Raw genomic sequence first — 20751 nt, forward strand, 5'->3', positions numbered from 1 at the left:
TACCGGACCGTTGTGGTGAAGAGGGAGCTGAGCCGGAAGGCAAAGCTCTCCATTAACCAGTCAGTCTTCGTTCCAACCCTCACCTATGGTCATGACCTTTGGGAAGTGACCGGAAGGGTGAGATCGTGGATACAAGTGGCTGAAATGAGTGTCCTCAGTAGGGTGTCTGGGCTCAGCCTTAGAGATAGGGTGAGGAGCTCGGACATCCGGAGGGAGCTCGGAGTAGAACTGCTGCTCCTTCACGTCAAAAGGAGCCACTTGAGGTGCTTCGGGCATCTGATCAGGAGGCCTCCTGGGCACCTTCCTTTGGAGGTTTACCGGGCACGGCCAACTGGGAGGAGACCCAGAACTCGCTGGAGGGACCACATGCCCAATCTGGCCTGGGAACGCCTGGGGATCCCCCAGGAGGAGCTGGAGGGCGTTGCTGGGGAGAGGGACGTCTGGAGTGCCCTACTTAGCTTGCTGCCACCATGACCTGACCCCGGAGAAGCAGCTGATGATGAATGAAGAAAAAAAAATGTCCAACAGTAGGTGTCAGTGATTTGATAAATAAACTTTCCAATTGTCTTGGGCAGTGGCCTGTCGTACCCTTGAAATTCACACAACAGGATATTTCTCACTCATATCTCTCTCTCACTCGCCCAGTTTTAAACAACAATAACAGCAATGTGGTACGCACAACGTGTATGCATCCATCAATATTTCCAGATACAGCAACAGACGGAGACGCGGTTCAGCACAGCACTTGAAAACGATGCAGCCCATAAACCCCCATGTTACAGCGGTACAATGAATCAGTCAAAGTCACAAGACACACACACACACACACACACACACGCACATCAAGAACACTCATTCATGATACATACAAGTATACACAAACACGGTCATTGACAGACTAAGAACATACACTCATGTGAGTGGGAGTCAAGTTGCTGTCTTTCACAACCCCCACCCCCCAACCTGGATAAGTTATTGGCTTAGATTTATTGGATAGCAAAAAACCTCATCGTCTCAAGAAGCATGTCGCTGGTCTAAGGAGAGATTTAAAAGTGCCCAAGGCTACAATGGTAAAAAAATAAAACAAAAAAAATGTGAAACTCTCAATTTAAATGTACCACTGGGCACACTGGGTGCTTCGTCTCTGCTGTGTTTTTCTGTCTGGCTTCTTATTGGTCTGTCTCTTCTCCTCATATGCAGGGTTTAAGAATGGCTTCATTGAATATGTTTGGGGGTAGAGATGCACAGAAAAGAGCCTTAATAGCAGAAGTAATCAAGCAGAAAAGACTGGATGTAGTTTTCCCACAAGAAACACATTGACGGCACAAATGAAATAGCTTGGAGCATATGGTGGGCAAGGCAGCATGGTCCTTAGCCATGGGACAAATTTTAGTGCAGGAATTGCTATTTAATTTTCTTCTACCTTGATTGCAAACATATCCAGCACAGAGATTGTGAAGGGCAGAGTCCTCATGGTGAAAGCTGAAATAGACGAGTTTACGTTTAGTTTTATTAACGTTTATGCACCAAACCAAAGGCTCTGAGCGTGAAGGGCTTTTTAAAATATTGAAAGAAAAATGAAGTGGCATTGATCCAGGAGAGTGTATTGTGTTGGGTGGAGACTGGGATTGTTGCACTGATTTTACTTTAGATAGGATTGGAGAGGAGCCACACAGTCATCCTCTGTTTTGTCCCAAGTCTGATTTGGTTGATGTGTGGAGGACGAAACACCATTTGGTTAGACAGTATACTTGGCTCAAAATGTCAGATAGCAGAATTAGTGCAGCTAGATTAGACAGATTTTACATATCTAGTCATTTTACTGCTCGAGTTGTTAATTAAAAGAGCCACCCTGTCGCTTCGCTATTTTTGATGGAGCCATTGAGCTTCGGAGACTCTGGAATATTCACTCTTGAGGACCTATTGATTGATGACACATTTGCATCATTGGATCAGCTATCTGATGAGTTTAATTTACCTCGAAGTCACTTTTATCAGATATTTGCAGATATTTACTCGATTTAAATTTAATCATTTCCCAGTTCTACCTTCATAGACCCAATTGGGGCACATTCTTGAAATTAATCCTGCTGAAAAAGAGTATATCAGTAAATTTGATTACACAAATAATACTTTTGGCCAAATACCACTTGAACCCCTAAAACTATTGATGGAAGAGTGATATGGAAACATCCATTTCTGAGGAAACTTGGGATCTAGTGACTAAGAGGATACACTCCTCCTCTATATGCACAACACATGGTGTAATCCAGTTCAAAGTAGTACACCGCCTTCATTGGTGCAAAGAGAAATTGGCTATAATTAACCCAGATTTAGACTCCACATGTGACAGGTGCAAACAAGCCACTGCCAGTCTCTTAGATATGTTCTGTTCCTGCCCAAAACTAACTCTTTTCTGGGGTTCCGTCTTTGAGGCCTTGGCCACTCTTTTACATTTCCCACTTGAACCCTCTCCTCTGAGTGCCACCTTTAGGGTCGTTTCAGCTGGTGCACATTTAAACGCTACTCAGGCAAATCTATTGGCCTGCACTGCTCTATTAGCTAAGAGATTTATACTGTTCAAATGGAAGGAGGCTTCCTCTCCCACTTTTGCACATTGGATTACAGAGGTTATGCAGTCACTGAAATGAAAATAGATTAGATATACCATGAGAGGATCTATATCCAAATTCCACTCAGCATGGAAGCCCTTTTTAGACTTTTTGGAGGAGCTAGATGCTCGGTTGGTGGCTGGGGTTGATGGGCTTGCAATCTATACTTGGCACAAAAAGTAAGGAAATTTGTGTTTGGTGGAGTATTTCTTTGTTGTAACAATGCTTCTTGGCAATACATCTTGTACCGTTGGAAAGCCTGTTTATCTCCCTTTTAAATGGCGCCACATGTGTAAGGAACATGCATTTGTGGGATGAGCAGCAGAGCTGAGTATGTGTGTTGCGCCCATGAAAAATTTGCAATCTTCTCTGCCAATGCCAAACAGCTTATTTTGCTATTGCTATTGACTCTTGTTTTGAGCTTCTGGTACCCCAGGTGCTGACAATCATCTGCCTGATATAAGATGTATTGCCAAGAAGTATTGTTACAACAAAGACATAGTCTACCAAACACACATTTCCTTACTTTTTGTGCTAAGTTTAGTTCTCAACCCTTTTTCTTCTGTTCTGCTTTTCCCTTTTCTTATTTATTTATTTATTTTTTAGTTAAATTTTCCCCTTGTCTTTTGTTCATTTAATTTATGCTGTTTACTTTGCTAGTTTTTGTTATGGTTTAATATAATTCATGTTATTTTGGGTGGCATACCAGGCAGGCTGGGAGTGTGGTGGAGGTCTGTGGGGAGGGTGGGTGGGTCAATGGGTTGGGGTTATAGTTGTGGGTGTGTTTTGAAAATTGAAAATTAACCTTGTTTAAAAAAGAATCCCCCTCTTGTTGTATCAGTATATGCTGATGATGTCAATGTGTTTGTCCAGGGAGAGGGAGATATCCAGAAATTAAAAGAAAGCCTGGTCATATGACCAGGCTTCTCCAGCTAAGGTTAATTGAGGGAAATCTGAGTCTTGTTTGGTGGGTCAGTGGGGCTTGGGGAGCACTCCTGGTCTTCCAAGGGGTATTAAAGTCCAAGGAGTGTACTTAGGAAGTGAGGACTTTCAGAGGCAGAACTGGGAGGGTGTGCTAAAGAAGGTGGAAGCCAAGTTGTCTAAATGGAAAGGGTTGCTACCCCAGCTGTCCTACAGAGGAAGAGCTCTGATAATTAATAACCTTGTCCCCTCATCTGTATGGCACAGACTCATTGTTTTAGTGCCAAGCCTTGTGGAAGATATGCAGAGGCTCCTGGTGATTTTCTTTCTGGTCTGGTCAGCACTGACTGAGGGTGTTGGCCCTCTAGCTCCTTGTGGCAGAGGACTGCACTTTTACAACTTGGTGGTTGAAGCCTGGCCGATGCTGAAAGTCTCACAAACTCGTGATCCTAGCCCAGGAATGTGGCTTTTTGAGGAGGCACTGTTTTATAATTACTTCCTTGCGAATACCACCTTTTCTTCTGTTAGTAGGGATTAAGTTTATTGAGGGTGGCATCAGTAAACTGGGCCATCTTTTAAAAACATCAATGGAAACGCTTGTTGGCATCACTAACATCAGGTCCTCCAGAGTACTGAGGATGGTTGTGGAGGAAGTCTGGCAGTGCCTGTCTGGGCCACTGAGAGTGTTTGCCAAAAATCATGCATTAGCTGACCAATGGAGTGACGATGATGAGTATGTTTTTCCCTCCCTGATCGTCAGTCCTGCTGTTGAGGAGTGGTGAGGGGGGAGCGGACTGCTTCTTTCCCTGAATACACCAGTGCTCGATAGTTTCAGCTCTTGTGGGAAGAAACAGTTTTATCACAGCTGTGTGAAGGTACTCAACCTTTGCTCTCTGGCTGAAGTCAAGGAGTCGAGGTGGACTGAGGTTTTTGTTTCAGACTGTACCCCTGAAGGCAGGTGGAGGGTCCTGTATAAGCCTCCTGTTGAGAAACGGATGGCTGACCTCCAGTGGAGGGTTATAGAGGGAGCAATAGCCACGAACATACACAGAGCTCACTTGGATCCAAGCACTGGGGAGGGATGTCCTTTCTTTCCACAAAGGGAAACATTGGAAACAGTTAGTGGTCTCTTGTCCTTGATTAGTGGGCTTATTTAGAGTACTGCAAGAATGGGTGAAAGCTGTGGGTGAGGAATTCTCTGTCCCCTTGTTTTTGTGTTTATTTTGGGGGGGCCTAAATACGCAGTAAGAAAAAGACTTCTTCTGGTCCTATTCAATTGTTTTATTTGGAACTGCTAAGCTAGAGATCTGGAAGATCAGGAAGAATAAGATGTTAGGTCAGGCCTGGACTGCTGTGATGCAAAGCCTGAAGGGTTTGGTGGTGGCTCGTCTGAGGATAGAGCATGCTTTTTACACCCTGGCCAGTAATCCGGACTCTTTCAGGGCTCTGTGGGGGATCAGACAGGTTGTGTGTTCACTTACGGAGGATGGTTCCCAGGTTCCTAGTTTTTAATGTATTATGCGTGTGGGGGGGTGGATGTGTATGTGACGGAAGATTTTTTTGGTGCAAATGCTTTGATGGAGTCACAGTAATGATGTCTGAGATTGTATTTTTTTTTTAGCTTACCAGTTTATGTTGACATGATGGGAATGAAAAATCTTCATAAAGTGATGTAAATAAAAGTTATTTTATTAAAAGAAAAAAGTCTCTGTCTCTGAGTGCATGCTGGGAGTGGAAGATGGTGAGAGTGAGTGTGCGTTTCAGCATGAGTGCATTTTCTGTGTTTTCTGTCTCCATTGTTCATCTTTGAATTTGTATTTCGAGAGATTTATCATCATAGCGGTGTTTTAGATTCCAGAGCGGTTTCGACCGGCCCGGCTTTGAGTCATGCAGACTCGTGGAGTCGGAAGCGTGGGGCTGGAGAAGCTCATGCACTGACATGGAGTAAAACTGCCTGTTACTCTGTGGAAGATTGCAGCTTAGCGATCGGTGAAATTGTGGGTTATGATAGTGTGAAGTCCGCATCGAGAATGAATACTGGAGCTGCTCTGGATGGTGTTGATAAAGTCGACTTTATTGTTGAGCAAGGTGTGGTGATCCAAGACACCTTTGCTCAGGTGGTGCCGCTGGTTTATCCAGCCAGAAAGATCATTTCGTCCAAAGTTCCTCCATTCATTAGCAATGAAATGTTGCAGAGAGAACTGGCAAGACACGGACAATTAATGTCCCCTACAAAACCGATTCCTCTGAGCTGTAAATCTCCACATTTAAAACATGTTGCTTCCTTCAGATGGCAGGTCTGTATAGTTCTGAAGAACAACACTGGAGAGTTAAATTTGATGTTGAAGTTCAGAGTTGGTGGTTTTGACTACATTTTCATGTATATTCAGAAAAAAATGAAATGTTTTGACTGTGGAATATGGGGGGGGGGGGTCACCTCATCCGTTCCTGTCCAGAGAAACCAACTACGGAGTCAAATGATGGTGAGACTGCAGCACAGAGCCCTGAGCAAACTAGGACTGCAGCAGTGAGCTCAAAGCGGGCGGGGGGGGGGGGGGAGACACAGCAAGAAAACAAAAACAAAACAGAGTGAAGCTGAGTTTCAGGCTGCTGGTTCAGGTGCTGCTGATCCGGGGGCTGCTGGTTCAGATTCTGCTAATCCAGGAGCTGCTGATCTGGGGGCTGCTGGTTCCAGTGCTGCTGATCTGGGTCCTACACACAAAGATGCTATTGTAGAGGTTATTGAAAAATGTCACACTGATAGTAGCAACTGGACACGTGGACTGAAACAAAGGAAGTACAATGCTTTCTGGGGGAGGAAAGTGAGATGTTGGTAAACAAAGACTCTTCTAATGACAAGGTCAGAAGAGGAAACCTGACGATGTGTTTCTGTCTTCTAGTGAAGCGATAAAAATGTCTCATCAGAGCAGGTGTCTGCAGGACAGTGATGTGGAGCCTCTAGCTTCTTCACAGACGTGGGCTCTCAAAAAGAGTGGATGCTCTTTAGTGAGCATTAAGACGTTCCTGCAGGATACTTGGGGAGACAGGAATGTTAAGTTGAGAGAGTGTCCCCTGATTTACAACTCTGACTCAGCGAAGGCTTCTCTGAGAAGTTCTGGTGGTGTAGGGGGGAGCTTTTACTGAACAAGAGAGTTATCTTCTAAAAAAAATAGTTCAAAAGGTCAAAAAACAGAGGACGATGAACAAGTTTTTCAATTTATTCTTTCTTTGTCCATTTGTTTCTGTTTTACTTTTTCTTTTCTGCACTACGGGCGACATAGGCGGCTTGAATTTAAATGGAGCGAGGGATGATGAGAAAAGGGCCTCTCTTTTCAAGCTGTGTGCCCTTAAAAAGTTAGATGTGGTTTTTTTTTTGTACGAGAGACACACAATACTGCTGATAAGCCAAGCTGACAGGAGAACAGAATGGACTGGTCAAACCTCTTCAAGTCACAAAACCTGTAACGGTTGCGGGGTTGGAATTCTTTTTCCCAGGAATGTTATTTTTCAGTCTGTTGAAGACGTCATTAAAGGCCGGTAAAAGTAAGAGCAGTGTACAAAAATGAAAAAAAAAAGATGTTTATCAATATTTGTGCTCCAGTTGTTGGAGTGGAGAGATTAGTCTGTGTGTTGAGAGATGTAACAGTGAAGAATATTTATGTATCGGTGGAGATGTTAACTGTACTGGGGACAGCAGGTCAGACAGGAACCATGCAGAGCCTCATGCTGCCTCTCGCAGTCGTCTGCTTCATTTCATTGAGGCTCATGATGTGTGCAGAGGGTTTCACAGTAAACAAAGACGCATGGACACATGTTAAGGATAACTTACTGTCTGTGGGTAGGCTTGGTCGCTTTTCTTGTTTTAAACATAATTTTGATGTATTCAAATGTTGTGTTATCAGCCTTGTTGGGTTTTTCCTGATCATTCACTCGTAACAGTTTCTGTCTTTATAAAATGTGTAAAACCCAGTAGTGCTTAATGGCGTTTTGATACGGCTTTACCGGAGGATAAAAACTTCAAGGAAGCTTTTGTCTGTTTCTGGAAAAAAACCACCAAAGTATACAATCTGATTCTGTGTCTGTACAGAAGTGGCGGGATATTGGAAAAGTCCATAAAAGACAACTTTGTCAGCAGTACACTCGGAATGTCACGCAAACCTTAATGAGGTCGGGGGAAAGCTCTGGAGTCTGAAGTGGAGGAACTCCCAAGACTTAGCTGAGGCCACAGGAGACCAACACCATACTGAGGCACTTGCAGCGAAAAAGTCTGTTTTAACTCACCTGCTGAGTGTTTCAGCTAAGGGGGCTCTGGTCAGGTCCCGCTTTCAACATGTAGCCCATACGGATGTCTCGTCACACTTTTTCTTCGGTCTGGAGTGTAAGAAGAGTTTCATTCATTGCTTAAAATCTGACATTAGGCAGGTGCTGACTGGCCATACTGCAATTCATAAGTGCGCTGTTAGGTTTTACAGTAACCTGTTTAGTTGTGAGCATACAGAGAAGCAGACTGTCTCAGAGCTCTTATACTGCGCTCCCTCAGGCTGAACAGTGGAGTAATGTGGAGTTGGAAGCAGCTCTCTCCTCTGATGAGCTCCATGCTGCACTGCAGAGTATGCAGGGTGGGAAAGCTAGATGGTCTACCTGTTGACTTTAACCAGTCTTTCTGGTCGGTGGTTGGGAGGGATCTGCGTGCAGTACTAAATGATAGTCTCGCCGGAGGGCAGTTCTTACCTTACTGCCCAAGTTTATATACTGTCTGTTAAAAACTGGAGGCCCGTGCCACTGCTTTGCATTGATTATAAGCCCCTCTCAAAACTGTTAGCAACCAGGCCGAGTAAAGTGATGGAACGAGTGATTCATTGCGTCCAGACCTACTGTGTACCTGGCAGGTTGATTTCAGATAAAATCATTCTGATTTGAGACTTTTTACAGATCTGTAAGCGGTTTGGCCTCAAAGGTGGTATCATCAAGGGTCAGGAAAAAGCTTTTGAGTGTGTTGAGCATGCATATTTATGGCTCATCTTGGCTGTCTTTGATTTTGGTCCTGTTAACAAAATTAAAGTTCTGTATTTTGACATTCGGTGTGATGACAATTAATGGTGGTTAAGTGCCCCTTTTCAAATCGAAAGGGGAACTGGACAAGGCTGTTCCCTCTCCGGCATGTTGTATTCCCTAGCATTTGACCCTTTGTTGCACAGACCTTCAGAGTAACTATTCCTAGTTGTAATGCACCTTTAAAACTGTCAGCCTATGCAGATGATTTGGTAATTCTGGTGAACAGTCAGTGGGATATTGACATGTGGGTGAGGCACCTCGTCCAGTTTGGCTTAATCTCTTCAGCCAAAGTTAATTGGATCGAAAGCGAAGCCCTCAGTGTTGGAGGTGTACCGGAGAAAAAGCTCAGTTGGTCTGGGGGTTGATTTGGAAGGTGGAGGGACTGAAATATTTAGGAGTGTTTTTAGGTGATCGGTCTGTTGTTCTTACAAACTGGGAAAATGTTCTTGAAAAGGTCAAAGGTCATTTCACAAAGTAGAATTGGTTTTTAACCGAGACGTCCTACAGAGGTCGAGTCCTCATTACTAATAATTTAGTATCGTCAATTTTATGGCATCAACTGTCAGATTTTGACCCCCCCACCAGACCTGCTGTCCACGTTCCAGGCTCTTCGTGTTAACTTCTTCTGGGACAAACTGCTCTGGGTGCCTCAGAGTATGCTGTATCTGCCGAGGGATGGAGGAGGACAGGGCCTGATCCACCTGAGCAGCAGGGGGGCTACCTTTCGTTTCCAGTTCCTGCAAAGGTTTCTGTTTGGTCCTACTGATTTAGTGTGGAGGTTGCTGGCTTGCACCATTTTGAGTCAGCAAGGTGGACTGTGACTGAACTGATCTTTTTTTTTTTTTTTTTTTGATAGACTTAAACCAGCTTAACATCAAGGAACTACCTGAATTCTATCATGGACTGTTTAACATGTGGAACTTGTTAAAAAAAAAAAAGGACTGTACAGTACCTTTTAAAAAAAGTGGGAATTCCTCTGTTTTCTTTTAAAGAGCCAAAATGGAAGGTCACTGGGTAAGATGTTTGTTAAAATTTTGCACAGGGACAAATTAAATGGTAAAACTGACACGCCGTGGAAGGTTCACTTAGGTCTGACTGACAGTGTTGGACTGGAGGGGAGAGCGCTGTACAAACCACCATTGATCAAAAAAGCTGCTGACCTGCAGTGGAGGGTTTTTACATGGTATCATGGCTGATATTGACTGTCTTTACTTCTGATATTAGCCACGATTGCCCGTTTTGCACCAATCGTGAAACTGTTTTTCATTGTTTCATGGAATGTTGTCGACTGCTGCCACTGTTTGCAATGCTGGAAAGTGTTTTTGGATTGTTTGGGGATGTCTTTTCCATGCCCATGTTCACTCTGGGCTGTGGGTACTCTCAGAGGAACAAAGACAAACACCAGCTTTTTAATTTCATTCTGTGGATGGCAAAGATGGCCGTGTACCTGAGCAGAAGAAACAGAATGGAAAAAGCCTGGTGATGATGGTGCTGTTTTTGTGCTTGTAAAAATGTTAAAAGTTCGTTTAAAAGTAGATGTTTCTTACTTCGAAATAATGAAAAGTCTGGAAAATTTTTTGCAGTGCACAACATAGCAAAGCTTTGCTGTGTGTTGTGGAAGATGAGCTGATCTTTGGGAGTGTACTGAGATGATTTGGATTCTGTGAATCTGATGTTACTGACTGTTGGTTTTGATCCTACTTATTATTGTTGTTTTGTAACATTTCAATTTTTTTTATTGGAAGTATTGTTAAAATCTAAAGTTTTTCTCTCTCTCTCCCCCCCCCCCCCCAGGATCGAGCTCCCTACTCAAGTGATCGGCGCACAGCCACCACCACGTTGACAGTGGATGTGTTGGATGGAGACGACTTGGGCCCCATGTTTCTTCCATGCACACTAGTGGGAAATACGCGCGACTGTAGTCCTATTACATACAGGGCTAATATATTGGAGCTTACAGATCCAGTAAGTGTTTGGCCATTCATAAAGAACTCGACTGTAAGTCTGACATGCTTATTAGTACAGGGCAAATGTTTGTGTGTGTGTGTGTGTGTGTGTGTGTGTGTGAGAGAGTGAGTGAGTAAGTAAGCGAAAGAGGGGGATTGCGTCTTGAGAGTGTCATAGTGAAGGACTGATTTTCCTCGTTTTTAACTGATGATGAACTAACCTTGTGAACCAAACCAATCTCTTACAGTCGATCACACTGATGTTTTTGTGAGATTGGTTTTGGCCCCCTCTCGCTGAACGAGAGTGATGTCAAACAGATGGGACGTTGGATGGTTCAGATCACCGGTCGAGATTTGATAACCGATAAAAAGCAGTTATATAACTGATACGCCTCAGAGCACAGTCGTAAACAATGGCAGCAGAGACAAAGTCTTAGATCTTCCAATGCGGATTGATTTCTGTGACAACAGCTGACGCGCTTTCGCACCTTGCGCCATGTCTTCGGGTATTGTTATGTTCAACACAACTTACTACCATCCTTCACTGCTTTTTTGTTGTTGTTTGCAGTCCCACTGTGTCCCATCTAACCACATCTATGCCTTTGATCACTCCCCTAACGTTGTTGTGATTGGACCATTGACTCTTTGGATGGACTATTGCCTCATCTTTTCAGAATCACCTGCAATGAGGGACACCGGGCAAAGTTTCACAGAAGGTCGATCTGGTGAACTTGCAAGATTGGTGTACTTTAAGAGACTAAAGAAGAGCACCAGTGTGATTTAGTGAGCCTTGGGCCACAAGTGCTACAGACTACTTGTTTTTATATTTATCCCTAAATAAGACAGAATATGAAAAATACGATAAGAGTTATCGCAACTGGCTCACCTTCACAGGTACTCGCCCCTGTGCCGTCTGTGAGCCACTGGCATGGCTCTCTCCTTCTTTCCCTCCCTCACGTTGCCTCCCTCCAAACTGGGCTGAGCTGAGTGGCTTCTGCAGATTTTCAAATGGGCAACTCCCTTCCTTGATGTTTTGTCGATTTAAGCCCAATGACACCTTGGGGGGGCTGGACGGTAGAATCAGTGCCCTGGTCCTACCTCCGTCGTCCACTACTCTATGATGTTGTTAGCCTGTCACCAGTTCGGTTCTGCTGCCGCTCATTCCTCTTTCTCCAGCTCCATCGGGATGCTGCTTCTGCCTGTTTGGTGAAGTTGGCTACCAGCCGCTTCCTAGCCGGGCCTTCAACAGTTCAAGAGCTCCCCAGAGTAACTGCATAAAATTCTCATGTTTTGTGTTCTTCTGAGCACTATAATATTCTGTTAATTTACCGTTATTTATTTTTGTTAGGCCTCATCAAAGATAGAGGTAAAATAGAAAGAGTAGTAGAAGCATGAGGGAGATAGAGTCAGGGGAGAGATTTCTGTTTGGACTGAACTGCCCCCCCGTGCCAGATCCAGCTTGTACACTCTTATCTACCACTACTCCCTCATTTACATGAGGGAAATGAGGGGAGAAGAGGGAGAGAAAAAAATAATTATTCAAAATATATAAAAAACCAATTAAGCCTAGCTTTTAGAACATTTGTTTTCTTTATCTATCCCTGTCTTTATTGTTTCGCCTTGGTTTTTATCCAGTGTTTTTAGTCGTTGCTTAAAAGGATGTCCATGTAGATTTCTTGCGTTGAACCCAAGGGATTTTGGTAGCGATTGTCACATTCAATCTGCTAGTTTGAAGTGTTTTTTCTCCTCCTTTCTATAATGCGAGTATCTCTATCTTGATTATTAAGAATGGTAATGTAATATAAGGTAATATAAGCTGGAGTTTAAGAGAGCTCATTAGTCCATAGGCAACTGGCAAGGTTGACAGCTCGGGGCGGGGGGGGCTCGACGGTAGAACCAGTCCCCCCCGCCCCCCCCTCGCTGTCCACCACTCAACTCTATGATGTTGTTAGCCCATCACCAGGATGTTTCTGCCACGAATTATTCTGCTTTATCAAAATCCACCAGGATGCTGCCTCAGCCTGTTTGGTGATGTTAGCTACCAGCCACTTCCCAGCTGGACCTTTACTCCCAAGCAGTCCAAGAGCTCTCCAGTACAACTGCTCTGCAAAACCCCTGCAGCTGGCTTCCACTGGCAAATTCCAGGCTTTCCATCCATTCCATTGGCTCTCGAAGTTGAGGGCCTGATATTTCTTTAGCTTGAGCTCATGTGCCTCCTCCATCCTCTCTTCCCAGGGCACTGTAAGCTCGATAAGAACACCTGCTTGGTTCCTTTGACCCAGAGGACAATATCGGGTCTGAGGCTGGTGTGGGTTATCTCCTCTGGGAATTTGAGCTGCTTCTCAAGACCCAACCGCATTTCTCATCCGCTTGCCTTGGCCAGGACCCCTTTGCTCCTCATCTCTCCTGCCGCACTCTCCCCTGACCTGAGGAGGTGGACGAAATGAGGACCATTAGAAAGTTGCTTTGGCTTCTTCCTTCCTGCTCCACACTAGAAGCCAACTGTATTAGAATCTGGTCGTGGCACCACCAGAATTTCCCATCCCCCAGACTTGACCAACACATGGAGAGCACATGCTCAAGGTTGGCTGGCCTTCCACAGAGTGTGCAGCTGGGGGTCTCTGCTAACCCCCATGTGAGGAGGTTTGATTGAGTAAGCAGGACATCATACAAAAGAAACTTGATCCAGTGTCCTTCCATGCTCCAGATGTCATGCCAGGTCAGTGCCTTCTCTCGCATGCTCTCTCACCTCGTCCAGCCGCCCTGCGTGTTCATGGCTACAGCCCTGACATGTCCGCTTTCTTTCTCTGCCTGCAGCTTTCTGCCTGTGCTGTTTGCTGAGCCATCTCCTCAGTAAGGTGTTCATCTTTCTCTCAACAGTGGAGGCGGGTACCTCGAAAATGAGCAGTGGCCGGAGCAGTCTGGGAAGTATCCTGTGTTGGTATCCTCACGCCTTACTGGGTAGACCTTCACCAGTTTCTCTTGGACCGTTGGGGTGATTTCCTCTCCAATCTTAAAGCGAAACCGATCCTGGGCACGCCCCCTCCTCAGTGCCAGGCTTCTGGATTTTGCAGGTTTGAATTCCATCCTTGCCCAATTGGTGAGCTTGACTAAGTCCTCTAAAATTCATCTCCCTTCAGGTATTGATTTCGCTGTGATAGTGAGGTTGTCCATGAATGCCCTGATGGGCGCTTGCTGAATGCCACTTGCCAGTACTGCACCCCGACATAACTTCTCTGCTGACTTGACGAGAAGGTTCATCGCTGTAGAAAACAGAATCACTGATCACAATCACAATCACAATGCCCACGTCCAGTCTGCCAACCAGTTGTGAAGTCCCCACAGGTGAAATGCATGCTGAACCTTTCAAAGTAGCACTGCTAGAGCATCTGGAATCACTCCAGGACATGGTAGGACTTCAGTGTTACTTCCACTAGCTTGTGGGGTATTGTTCCATAGGCATTGGTTAGATCAAGCCTCAGGTCACCATGGTTCCTTTTCGCATCCTCAGTGATCTTAGAGATTATGCTGGCTTGAACTCCCCTGATCTTTTATCACCCAGAAATTTCAACAGATATTTTGAGTGGTTCTTGGTGAAGGCCATCCTTTCCTTCATCTGTCCCTTCCTGTCCCTGCGGTGGCACTCGGCTTGGCGCAAGATCTTAATGCACTCATTCAGGTTGTCTCGGATTTTGGTGAGTGTTGGTTTCTCACACTCTGTCACTTCATGAAAAGCTGTCTTCAGCCTCTGCAGATCCCCTGTCGGGATTAATATCTCCTTCAGGTATCTGTTTTCCTTTGGCTGGGTGTTTGCTCTGGCTTTCCACTCCTTCTTCCCAAAGCGATCAGCCCCTATGCTCCAGATGATTGAAGACATGGCCCTGAGCTTCTTCCCCACATCTCCTGCAACCACTGCTTCCAGTACCTGGTCCACATTGTGGTCAGACATCTCCCATTCCTTCTTTGCTGCTGCCGTGGGTCAGTTCACTGGCTTTTTCCAGGTGTCCCCTGCACGGGTGTTCTGCATAGGTCGTCTTGCATCACGAGTGGCTTCACTCTCCCCCTGGTGCCTTGTCTCCTCTGATACATCAGCAATGCTGTTCTTGTCCCTGGCCCCTCCTCTGTCTCACCAGGTTGCCCTGTGCTTTGCACCTTACTGGTAGGTTGCAGGCACTTCATCTTTGACTGGTATATCTTCACACCCCTCTCATTTTTGCATATCTGCAGACCTGAGATAAATCGCTTAGCTGTTTCGTAGTCGATTATCCATCATGGGTGGTCATAGCACTGGTCTGTCATGTGGGTCGATCATCCTCCCCCTCTCTCATGCAACCCTGGGGATATCTTGTAGTATATCGTTCCATAATGATTGGTGATGGGTTCCTCTCAACAAAGGATGTTCTTCAGCAGGCCAAGCCTCCACACCACGGCTCAGGCCTTTCCCAAACGTCAGCAGTCTTTCCTATCTGTCACCATTCTTACTCTGTAGCCAACTAGCTGTCACTGGGTTTGCCAGAAAATGATATGCAAAATACGATGTGGGTTATCACAGCTGGCTCACCTTTACAGGGAATCACCAATGTATCAACGGTGAGCCAGTGTGCTACTATGGGTTCTCTTCCAACATGAGAAAGCAGGTTTGGAGCTGGGCTGAAACAGTTTTAAAAGGTTTCCTCATGTCATATTGTAAATGCATTTTGCAGAACTAGTGTTTATCCTTTTTTTCCAACTGTTGTGCTACAGGTCTGCAAAGCAGCTGTAAGTTTATGCTTACACAGCTACATGTCCTCCTATATTTACACCTCAGATGTTTAGCTGGCGGTTATTCAGAGCAACTTCCAGCGTCATGTTTTAAAACAAGACAAAGTTGCTCTGAGTGGAATCCTAGACTCTCAACAAGTCAGTGGAGCATTCCTTACGGGAACGGTAAGGAGGACAGACAGGCAGACAGACTAAGGACCAAGGACGGAGAGAGTGACAAATAAGACAGAGAGAGTCTTAAGAGGTTAATTTATGCTTTGCTGATCCACAATTTTCAACAGCGATTGCTTGAAAGAAATGACTCACTTTAGTATAGCAGAAGAAAAACGCTTCTCCACCCGTTATTTTGACATTTCACATGGCCACAAGCTTGCTGTGTGGCAAAGATCCTCAGCACAATTTGATCAGAGAGCCAATTTTAAGTGTCACAACCGTCACAGTGCTAACTAGTGTCTGTTTACCTCAGAGACATCATGACCCCTTTGCCAAAGCTTAAATGCTCGATTCCGCTAGATGCGCACGGTTGTCAAAAGTGTCACGCAGCCAGGCATGAATTAACCTTGAGACAGCCCGACGCGGCGGTGTCAAAAGGGAAAACAAGGAGAGAGAAAATTAGAGGATGGAAAGTAAACAGACAAAGCATTGATAATAACCAGAGGGTTGTTGTACTCCTACTGGCTTCTATACACTCACTGTTCCTCACTTGCCATGACGAAGTTTTTGAAGCAGATTTATCCTCTCTTGAACTTGGAAAGAGAGCCAACTGCAAACAAATGGCCTTGCTAGCACCATTCTCGCAGAATGCTAACAGAAACCCAAAATGAATGCATTGATTTTAAAGGGATCCTCTTGAACATTTTCCTACAAACAAATGTTGTTGTGTTACTACCTATCCTAAACAAACACATTTGCTCACAGTGCACGCTCAATACCATGGACGATTACTTTCCATGCCATTTGGCATGGAGGCATGGGGCGGGTATGTGGTTTTAGGGGCCGCCTGTAGTCTGCTTATGGGTGTGCCTATGGGGTGCTTTCGTAGGTCTGGGGCTTGGGCCAGGGGGCTGAGGGTGCGGGTCGCTGGGTCAGGGTTGGGCCCCGTGGTCGGCAGATGGCTGTGCGGAGGAATGGCGGGGCTCTCATTTCTGCCTGCGTGTCATGGGGGGTCGTGTCGGGGTCAGTGGGATGTACCGTCTGGTCATGGGGATTGGGCGGGCACTTGATCCCGGGTGGGTGTGCCTGGCACAGGTTTGCCTGGGTGTTGATTGCCCTCGGGGGGGGGGCACCCAGCCCGTCGTCGTCCTGGGACACCTGGGTTCCGAGTCCTCACTGTTCTCGATGCATTGGGTGTCTCTCGCTGGGTGGCAGGACATCGGCCATATCCGTGCCCGGACACCAGACGTGTCCGTGTCCGCCGCCATGCTGGAGGCGCTTTACAGGGTGCCAAGTGCCCCAGCTGCTAACTGGGTGTGGGTCGCCCTCCGATACCAGGGATGAGCCACGATCCGGTCCCGGGGGAGTCTGCTTGGCCACTTTCTGGCCAGCTGAACTCCTGCGTTGTTCTTTGCCGTTGCCCAGTTGGGGAACACATCCCCAGCACACACACCAAATGATCGGCCTCGGGTTTACAGCACAGGTGAGGTGCGAGCCATCGGGTGGGGGCGAGGCGGGCGGTTGAGATTTTGCCCACGGCACTCCTGCCCCTGCTCGCACCTCGGCAGCGTCCTGAAATTTTCATTCAGCTCACACTAGTTTAGTACAAACACACGGTATTATTATAAGCGGTTCTTGGTAATTAATAAAGATTGCCTCGGCAGGTGGAGAAGCCGAGCTCCACCAGCAGATCAGCTGTGTGCAGCGCACATTAGCATACGAATCCCCCCGCGTTGTGCGCCGAGCCTGCCGGCAGCATGTAGAACTAAAAGGGAAGGAAAATAAGGTCATCTGAAGTGAAGGCCGTGTTTACGCTGACAGCATGACCTCCCGCGTTAGGTGTGCCTGAACGCATCCCCTCGCCCCCTCTCAGCCTGACTGTCTGACTGATTAGGACTAGTCTTTTAAGACGTCCAACATGAGCCCCGTGATGCGTTCTGCTTCGGCGCGCCCCATCCGACTCCAGGGCCCTGTTTCCGCCCTGCAAACCTGCAGAGAGAGGAGAGGAAGGTGGAGTAGAACACAGCAGGATGGACGGACATACAAAAGAAATGGATAGACGGATGTATCAATAGATAGACAGACGGTTAAGCAGATCAACAGACAGACAGGGTAAGGTGAGGAAGAGAGAGGGTTGAGGAAGGTGAAGGGAGGGGCAGAATAGAGTGCGAGGAGGCTGGGAAAATGAGGTGGGAGGAGAGCTGTTGGAAGTGTCAGCCGGAGAACAGGACGGGGAGGAGAATGCAGTTAAGAGAGTGGAGTGGCGAAGTGAGGAGAGGGGAGGGGAGAAGGACGGAGGAGTTGAAAAGCACTGCAACAGTTTCGAGTACTCGTCAGGCTGATGGGACCCGACAGCCCTGGTGCCTTGCAGCCGACACAACTCCACAACCACCTCCTCCTCTCCAACCACAACACGACACACGTGTCTCCTCCTCTACCCCTCCATCTCCCCCTCACCCCCCCACCCCACAATAAACACAACCACACACACCAAGATGCGGGTCACATGTATGCCGGGTCATCTTCACACGTGTACTTCAGAATCATGGCCGCCTACACACAGATCAGGAAGTCCTCGTAGTCACAGCAGGAAGTCATCATAGTCACAGCAGGAAGTAAAAACCAGATGAGTAGCTCACAGTACCACTCTAATCCCCGAGGAAGCGTCCCGTCATATCATCATTTATATAATCCAGCTAGACTGCTGTTTAACTGGACACACCACACATACGTATGTATACGTCTTTGCTAAAAGCTGCCGAAGTCACCAGAAAACAACACTTTTTTGGGGGTGCCACCCCCCTTTCTTTTTTCTCCCCAATTGTACCCGGCCCAATTACCCCACTCTTCCGAGCCGTCCTGGTCGCTGCTGGCTGAATTGAAAACGTATGTTAAAAATGGAGTGACTGCAGCCGAGGCTGATGCTCTGTGGCCGCCCCCGACATGCACAACATGTTTCCACACAGGCTGCACGATGCTGTTAGACAGTGTGAGCCACATAAGCTTCTACTGAAGCCTGTAACATCATCATCATCATCATCATCATCATCATCATCGTCCCATATGAGTCTGTACACAAGCTCAATTCTTTTCCACTTCACCTCCGCCCTCAACTGCTCCACACCCTCCCCTAACTCCTTCCCCTTTCTCTTTCATATGCTTTTTTGTCTCACTTCCATATTTAAATCCTCTTATTCCGCTCTCTCTCTCTCTGTCTGTCTGTCTCTATCTGTCTGTCTCTATCTGTCTCTCTTGTGCTCTGTTTGTGTGTCTCTCTCTCTCTGTCTGTCTGTCTCTCTCTCTATCTGTCTCTCTTGTGCTCTGTTTGTGTGTGTCTCTCTCTCTGTCTCTCTCTCTATGTCTGTCTGTCTGTCTCTTTCTTGCTCTCTGTCTGTCTCTCTCACTGTCTCTCTCTGAGTCTGTCTGTCTGTCTCGCTCGCTGTCTCTCGCTCCCTGTCTGTCTCTCTCACTGTCTCTCTCTGAGTCTGTCTGTCTGTCTCTCTCGCTGTGTGTCTCTCTCTCTCTCTGTCTCTCTCTCTATGTCTGTCTGTCTGTCTCTTTCTTGCTCTCTGTCTGTCTCTCTCACTGTCTCTCTCTGAGTCTGTCTGTCTGTCTGTCTCGCTCGCTGTCTCTCGCTCCCTGTCTGTCTCTCTCACTGTCTCTCTCTGTCTGTCTGTCTGTCTGTCTCTCTCTCTGTCTGTCTCTCTTGCTCTCTTGTTTGTGTGTCTCTATCTCTGTCTCTCTCTCTATGTCTGTCTGTCTGTCTCTTTCTTGCTCTCTGTCTGTCTCTCACTGTCTCTCTCTGAGTCTGTCTGTCTGTCTGTCTCGCTGTCTCTCGCTCCCTGTCTCTCTCTCTGTCTGTCTGTCTGTCTGTCTGTCTGTCTCTCTGTCTGTCTCTCTTGCTCTCTTTTTTGTGTGGCTCTCTCTCTGTCTCTCTCTCTATGTCTGTCTGTCTGTCTGTCTCTTTCTTGCTCTCTGTCTCTCTCTCACTGTCTCTCTCTGAGTCTGTCTGTCTGTCTTGCTCGCTGTCTCTCGCTCCCTGTCTGTCTGTCTCTCTCTCTGTCTGTCTGTGTCTCTCTCTGTCTGTCTCTCTTGCTGTCTTGTTTGTGTGGCTCTCTCTCTGTCTCTCTCTCTATGTCTGTCTGTCTGTCTGTCTGTCTCTTTCTTGCTCTCTGTCTCTCTCTCACTGTCTCTCTCTGAATCTGTCTGTCTGTCTGTCTCGCTATCTCTCGCTCCCTGTCTCTCTCTCTGTCTGTCTGTCCGTCTCTTTCTTGCTCTCTGTCTGTCTCTCTCACTGTCTCTCGCTCCCTCCCTGTCTGTCTAACTCTCTCTCTGTCTGTCTGTGTCTCTCTCTCGCTGTCTGTGTGTCTGTCTCTCAGTTACATCTCTGTCTGTCTGTCTGTCTGTCTGTCTGTCTGTCTGTCTGTCTGTCTGTCTGTCTGCCCATCTGTCTCTGTGTGTGTCTCTCTTTCAGTTACATCTCTCTCTGTCTGTGCTTCCCCATCAACTTTTGGCACATTTATCCCTCTTCCAATTATTTACGCCCTGTCTTCCTCCTCTTCCTTCATCACTCTGCACATCTTCATCTCTGTCTGGCTCTCTCCGCCTCTCTCTCCCACGTGTCTCAGCAGTTGTCAGCAGGAGACATAGTACGCTCTCTAGCGCTCTGCTAGGCTGTAGGTGTGCAGATCCTACAGCTCTGTGTGACAGGTGTGCTGAAGCATTTTATCATCACTGACCTATGAATGTGATGGTGCAGGCGGGTCTGTGTATGCACATGCATTGTGGGTTTTAAAGTGCATGTATTAAAGAGCGACAGAGTGAATGTGTGTGTGTGCATGTGTGCGCGCGTGTGTGCATGTGTTACACAGCTGTAATGATGGAGCGATGTTATCTCGACATAGTTATGGTTCTCCCATTGGTGTGTTCACATCACGCGACCTCAGCATATTGCACCGTGATAACTCAACATTATGGTCCAGCCAATACACTGTGCACAGTCACACAACTGTACTCTCCTGCTTTCTCTTTTAAAAATGTACCATGTAGCAGTCCTACGCACACATTTGTAAATATTCAAAAACAAAAAAACTGTGTTAATTCACGTAGAGAAACACAACGATGCAGAATGTGCATGGAAATAGACACCTACAAATACATTCAAACATAACCTCTCTGTCTTTTTAATACAAGTTGGTACACACACACACACACACACACACACACACACAGCAGAACGAGGTGAAATGCTAATCCAGAATGTTGCTCACTCAGACCTATTTAGAAGTTACATATAAAGGTGT

The 20751-nt window shown here is 46.4% G+C and overlaps 1 protein-coding gene across 1 annotated transcript in view; it reads left to right on the plus strand.

Annotated features, from left to right (window-relative positions):
* LOC130127199 (protocadherin-15-like) overlaps positions 1–20751 on the plus strand; it is a 409304-nt gene that overhangs the window by 135428 nt on the left and 253125 nt on the right. The window contains 1 exon segment of the mRNA XM_056296769.1: positions 10383–10553. Within this exon segment, the coding sequence (XP_056152744.1) occupies positions 10383–10553 (171 nt within the window).

The sequence above is a fragment of the Lampris incognitus genome, chromosome 17 (assembly GCF_029633865.1).
Source record: "Lampris incognitus isolate fLamInc1 chromosome 17, fLamInc1.hap2, whole genome shotgun sequence".
Taxonomy (NCBI): Eukaryota; Metazoa; Chordata; class Actinopteri; order Lampriformes; family Lampridae; genus Lampris; species Lampris incognitus.